At 37.8% G+C, this 6,968-nt stretch overlaps 1 protein-coding gene across 1 annotated transcript; it reads left to right on the forward strand.

Moving 5' to 3' along the window:
* On the forward strand, positions 1-4,080 carry cbln2b (cerebellin 2b precursor). Its single transcript, XM_088322602.1, has 4 exons — positions 1-293; positions 516-1,007; positions 2,432-2,551; positions 2,642-4,080. Exons 1-4 carry the CDS (start codon positions 288-290, stop codon positions 2,837-2,839), a joined length of 816 nt encoding a protein of 271 aa, XP_088178728.1. The 5' UTR covers positions 1-287; the 3' UTR covers positions 2,840-4,080.
* Positions 4,081-6,968: the final 2,888 nt, after the last annotated feature.

Genomic DNA, 6,968 nt, shown 5'->3' on the forward strand with positions numbered 1-6,968 from the left:
CGCACTAGGAAGGCTATCCTACGCACCCCCACCCAATATTTTCGGATAAACAGAGTCAGCAGCTGTATTTAAAAGAGAACCAACTCGGATGCGCTTCCTCAACTTGAGAGCGACCAAACAAACTATTAAGTTCACGTGCGTTTATTTCACGCAAACCCTCTGTACGGTGTTGCAGAAAAACTGGGGGTGAGTTATCGAAGACCCGAGTGTTTTACCTCCCACTGGATCCGAATTTCTCAGTTCAATCTGGCGAGGGACAGAAGAGGAACCAGCAGCATGGAGCGCGCATGCAGGTATAGTTCTTTGGTTTGAATTGCGCTTTGAGGTTTTTAAGACCCATTCGATTTTTTAAAAAGCAAGAAAATACAATTAAGCAGATTGTATTGTTTAAATTCCTTTTAAAGTTACAGTTAGGGCATATTACGCACAGCAGCGCGCACAGATTCAACAGCAACATGATGGAACTATATTTAGCAGTCACCCTTAACGCATTTTCTCTATTTTTTCTTCCTCAGGGCATACATCAACATAATTGTGACTGTGAACGCCACCTTCCAAAAATAATCCAAGTAAGGCGCGTAGAGAAGGAGGAGAGACGCGTAAAGAGTGAGCGAGAGGAAGAGAGGGAGGAGAGAAGAGGAGGAAAGTGTGCACCTGGTTACCGAGCGCCAACAAACCTCCACGGGGGCTGCCGGGTTCGAACACAGGATTCAGCGACCATGGTGCCAGCGCGCAACCCGGGACTGGCCTTCCCCTTCCTCCTTTTCCTCCTCCTGGGATGCGCTTTGGCTACGTCCCTTAGCCAGAACGAAACGGAGCCCATCGTGCTGGAAGGGAAATGTTTGGTGGTGTGTGATTCCAACCCTTCCTCGGACGGAGGGGTCACTTCTTCCCTCGGTATCTCGGTGCGCTCCGCCGGGGCCAAAGTGGCTTTTTCGGCCGTGCGCGGAACAAATCACGAGCCGTCAGAGATGAGCAACACTTCAATGACCATCTACTTTGACCAGGTAAAATCTGGAACACGGTTTTTGTTTAATAGTGGATGTTTTTACGTTTTAAAGTGACCGGTATTATATTACATTTTTTTGCGTAAAACTGCCACTAAACACATGTCGGTTGGAGTGATTTTAAAATATATACATATATTTTTTTGTAATTAACTTAGCTACAATGGCAATAAGGGCTATAGCACCATTGCCACAAATTTGCTACGAACATGTGTGCAAATCAAGCTTTTTACGCACCATTTTACAAAAGCCCACCATTAATCATTAACAACAGGAAACAATAACTATTTGCTCAAAAAACAGCTGTACATTTCAATTACACAATACATAAACATGTGCCGAACCGAGTAGGCTGAAGCCGATGCTTTTAAGTGCTTACCCCTGTTTTATTTTTTTTCCTTCCAGGGTAGACATATTCAAAATCTAAATAAGAGAACAGCGCCATATATCACAAAGAAGCATTAAAGATAACGAAATAACATTCCAGACTTCTAATATTTTCTCTAGTGACTCCTATTACATAAAATACCCAAATAAACTCAATATATTAAGCTTTTTTTAGTATATTCATATGTATATATTTTTTTGTTTTAGCAGGTTGACCCATGCAAAGGGTGTGAACATACATGGCAATATATTTTTAATTGGTGTAAATTGGGGACATTTTTGAAGTCATCATTTGAATTTTTCCCTAAATAAATACTTTCCCACAATTACTTTTTAATATTTTGCCAAAATATTCGACCTTGAAGTTATGGAAGCCCCTGAGATGATGAGTGTCTGCTCTGTAGAGTAAAAAACTACAGTATGTTACCGATACTCGGTATGTGGGAAATAACCCCTTAGACATAATATTGTTGCAAACATACTTAATAACATACTATTGATTGTTTATCTTACTCGTTAGGAAGCATTCTGCCATAAGAGTGTTAAATTTGTGCGTGTTGAAGGTTTTTTTTGTCTTTCACGGCAAGCCAAATCAATCCTTGCAAGCGTCTGATGCTTGTGTAAATGGGTTTACACATCGATTATCCTTTTAAAAATTCTAAAACATGATTTGAATGAATCACTTTAACCTGATAACACATATTCTTTTTATTTTATTTTATTCATGTGTGTGGAAAAGAGCCAACCGCTATAATAAACCAATTACTGAGGGGATGTGTCATGTTACATGTTTGGTCTTGGCATTTGTGGAGTAATAGCACATTTTTAGAGAACAGTAATCACAAAATATTGGTGTGGACAAAGCCATGATTGCTTGATTTTGGTGAAGACACATCCCGTCTGTCTATGCCAAACCTATGGCCTTGGGATATGTAATTCCTTTGACCCATACACACATTTAAAACCAAATCAAATGCCTAAAGCAATCTGCACCGTTTTCTTTTCTCTCTCGAAATGTAAAATATTTGTGTTTACAGGTTCTAGTGAATATCGGCAACCATTTTGACCTGAAAGCAAGCGTTTTCCAAGCTCCACGGAGAGGGATTTACAGTTTTAGTTTTCACGTAGTGAAGGTTTATAACAGACAAACCATTCAGGTGAGAGGTTGTCATTTTCGGAAAAAAATGTTTTAAATCACACATATGCACACAAATACTGAAAAACTCTTATGTTATACTTCTTTGTAGGTAAACCTGATGCAAAATGATTACCCAGTTATATCAGCTTTTGCCGGGGACCAGGATGTGACAAGGGAGGCGGCCAGTAATGGAGTACTTCTGATGGTGGAGCGAGAGGATCGTGTCTATCTGAAGTTGGAGCGAGGCACCCTCATGGGTGGATGGAAATACTCCACCTTTTCAGGCTTTCTGGTCTTTCCTCTATAATTTGACCTTGGATGTGACTTTACTTGGAACCGCGACGACGACAACAACAACAACGCAACATGCAGTTTATTTAAAACTCAAAGAACTTGTCAGCCAAGGAAGTCGATGAACCTCCAGAATGTCCTCAACCTCTTCCTTCCTCCCCTTATTTCTCTCCCCCCTTCTTGACCCACCCCTTCTCCTCTTCATCTCAGTCTACTATTTAGTCCAACATGAACTTTGGAGATTGAAATATTCACATCCGTCAACTTGTATGCAGTCAGGACGTCGTCGTGCTGTTTGGATTTTTTTGCCGGCTTTGGGAACTTTGCCAAAAGGACAAAGTTGAAGAATGAGAAGACTTGACGCGGAAAAGGCGACACATGCGTTGTGGTCCAGTTTAAGTTTTGTATAGCCTTAGAAAAATGGTTTGAATCCAAGTGAAGTATATGGAATAATGAACAAGCTGAGGGAGAAGTGCGTTCACGCCAAAAGCCGTATTTTGCACGAATGGAAGTTTTTCTCTTTTTTTTATGTTGTGTGGTGTTGATGGTGTTGCGTTTGGATGGTGAAAACAAGCCAAAACAAAGCTACACGAATAAGAAATATCTAAGAAAAGAAGCTTTTAATGAAAATTAATTGACTTCGAGAGTCCTTTTATTGGAAACAACTAAGAATATAATATTAAAGTATTATTCACATTAATGTATTTTACATTGCAGAATCTGCGTATAGCTTTTGATTGATTTCATGTTCAGTGACGTTGCTCACTAAGTGTAAAATGTGGTAACGTTAGAAGACTCCCAATATATGTCCCGCTCAATAAACTATATTGTATAGACTAAACGCATATCTTTTATTTCAACCTAGCTGCAAATGAGTCAGCGCCACCTTGATATTGTGAGAGGGCCTGTTGTCGCTGTCCATGGTGCTGAAGTTTGCTTTGCTCAAGTTTGACACCCCAAAAAAGGGTTTTGCAATCTTTAGCATTAATATCATGTTGTTTTTTTTGCATAGGGTATTTATCAATATTTAACAACTAAGAACTATTAATGATAATACAAAATGAAAAATGAGTCTAAAATGTGATTATTGGTACACTCAAAAGCATGTAGTTTGATAAGTGGTGGGAAAACTATGGCTTGGAGCTACTTGCAGTTCATCAGGCTATTTTATCTGGCCTGCCAAATGTTAAAAATACAATGATAATATGTATAAAATGGTAAAAAGAACTACGAATAAAATGTGTTGATTTTGTGCTACTCTTGTCCCCAGTGTCCCCAACATTCAAAATGGCTTGCTATTTTTTTTGATAAGGTATTTATTGTAACCATCTAGATATTCGTCAAATATAACGTAAAAAAAACCTAAAACAAAAAAAACCAACAACTTCTGAACCAGTTATTTTGCATTTAACATATATTATCAAGTTTAGTGCTTAAGAGACACAATTTATTCTCAGTTCACAGATCCCTTAATCCCCCAGGGTCATACAGGTAACACGTCCCGAGGTGTGATTTGGGAAATTACAGCCTGGCGGTGCCCATCCCTTTCCAGGCCGTTTTTTGGGGTAGGAGTTCGCTCCCCCAAATGAAACAGATAGCATTGGTTTCCATGGTTACCAGTAGTAGAAGAAGCCTCCTGATCTGACTCAGATACTTTGCTTTAATTCTGAGTGTTTCCAAGCCAATTTGATGAAATGGCCTATTTATATATCATCATTGAAAAATACGATTTAGATGTAGTTTATTAATTCATATGAGTGAATGCATATTTTTGCTGCTATTATATAAATACTTAAATCCATCTTTTAAACATTTTTTTTAATTTGCATGAGTGGAATTTTTGCGAAAAATACTAGCAGCGGCGATATAAAGATCTTTTATATTTTGTCTTTATGTATTGCTGACTGTATTGGTTAATACACACATATTTATACTATTATCTTTTCCACCCTTGAGTTGGATGAACTCTCACATACCAAGGCCTAGGGGAAGATATTCCCCTATTTGAGAACCACTGCCCTAACACAATGTGTAATTGCCTTGTGCAATTTTCTAATATATAGAGTATTCCATAATTCAAAAGACAAAAATGAAATAAATACAAGGTATTTTGTGCCCCAGGTGGGATTCTCAATTGAAGGCTTTTACTGTTTTTAGCTATTCTAAACGCAAAATAGAAGTTAAATCAGGTTTGTCTTTTCACTAGTCGATGATCCTGAGCTTTTAATCCCTTCCTAATGTGAGCCCTTTGGGTCAAGACAGCAAAATCATTAATGTTTGTTAGTGGTGATCTTATTAGTATGTGACCTTTTTAGTGCTGTAATTATACTTAAACCCATTTTATTCCTGGGATTTAGTTAGGGAATAAACACTGATCCTCTCAACCGTGAATTGAAAATGTTATTGTATAATCCAAAAGTAATGTGGTACGGTAATGAGAGAAACATTTGAGAAAAGTGAATAGTGTTTTTAGCAGCCAATTTGGTTGGATTAGAAATTATAATGGGGGAATACTTCAATTTTGTGGAGGTTGAGAACATCTCAAAATACAACGTTGCTAATTACTATAGATCTCTACGAGACAATCGCTCTATCAATTTGTAGATCATTTACCCACCGTATTGATGTAACATCGATAACATTTTAGAATTTAGAATTTTGTCCCGACTGTATAAGTAAAGTATACAGCTAAGGTTTTGTGTCATTCGAGTTTCAAAATAATGTTCAGTACCACAAAAATGATTTATAAGGTTGGTTCGATCCCTTAACCCCAAGGGCCGTAGGGGCACCATTTCCTGTGGTGTGTCTTGGACAAGTGCAGCCTGGTGGCGCACATTCATCTCCAGGCCAACAAATCTTTCCGCCCAATCTCGAACCGAGGATCTTTCACATATTAGGCAAATGTGCTAACCAATGCACTATGGAAACACTGATTTGTGAGGACCTGCTGAAATATTTAATCTTTTTTCTCGACTATCTCAAATACAGTGTTTCCTTTCCCTCCTATTTAAAATATATTTCTGAACAATAAGAAATAAAAAGAGACTGCGCTAGTGAAGCAGGCATCATTTGCTACAAAAACTAGGGAATGGATCTCTTGCTGCTAGTAATTTAAGGGCATATGAAATATAAAATTTTTAGATTGGAACAGTATTACAACTGTTGATTATTATATATTATGTTGGGCAGGATTATTTAATCCTTTTCAATCTGAGAGCTTTTTATACTCATTACCGTAAAAGGCTACCAGTTTGATGGGCTTTTCTAAAGGAAGAACCTATTATGTTATTACTATGTTGTTACTATGTTATTACTACCTGGTTAGTAACTGAAAGTCGGGTTAAATAGACTCAGTCAAATAAAAAAAAAACATTTTATTAGAAAATCCCAATGACCTAGCATTAGTGAGCTTTTCAAAACAGGACAGCGTGCTCCTGAGTTGGCCCTTGGGGGCACACTGGAGAGCCCTGTTGTACAACTTTTCTTAGCGCATTTGCTTCTTATACCAGTTTTTATTGTTAGCAGGGTTGGGTAGGGTTACTTTAACTGGATTACTTTCAATTACATTTGGATTACTCCAATACCAAATATACTAATAAAAGACAAAATAAACTAAATATGAATAAAATGATGACTCGCAACACGCGGTAAGCTTTCTCTCCTGGCTTTGATCTCTTTGATCTCCGGCAGAACTAACATAAAATGCGACAGAAACAAAATGAAAATAAATCCAAACAGCTTGCCAACATCATTTTTGCCGTTCCATGTATTCCGTTACTCCCCAAGCCTGCACAAAATTTAATTTTATTCATATTTAGTTGCTTTTGTCTTTTATTAGCATATTTGGTATTGGAGTAATCCAAAAGTAATTAAATGTAATCAAGTTAAAGTAACCCTACCCGACCCTGATTGTTAGGATTTCATTCTTCAGAAATCAGATTTTGCTACAAAAAAACCTAAACCATTCTTCAAAATGCGACACGAAGTACAAAAATAACCTTTACGGCTAAATATAAGCCTTTTTTCCACAATTCCGCCAGACTGCACCAGACAGCTTGGTTTGTTTTCCCAATACACAACTGAGGCCGAACAGGAAGTGGGCGGGATTATTTTTACTTTCGTTTTGGTTCCACCACTCTTGGATC

This window comes from Urocampus carinirostris, chromosome 18 (assembly GCF_059441175.1).
Source record: "Urocampus carinirostris isolate Australia breed hairy pipefish chromosome 18, RoL_Ucar_1.0, whole genome shotgun sequence".
Classification (NCBI taxonomy): domain Eukaryota; kingdom Metazoa; phylum Chordata; class Actinopteri; order Syngnathiformes; family Syngnathidae; genus Urocampus; species Urocampus carinirostris.

Excerpts from the sequence above, each read along its gene's own strand:
- cbln2b (XM_088322602.1), top strand. Across the intron at positions 1,008-2,431 it reads TGACCATCTACTTTGACCAG|GTTCTAGTGAATATCGGCAA; the intron begins GTAAAATCTGGA and ends TTGTGTTTACAG. Across the intron at positions 2,552-2,641 it reads ATAACAGACAAACCATTCAG|GTAAACCTGATGCAAAATGA; the intron begins GTGAGAGGTTGT and ends ACTTCTTTGTAG.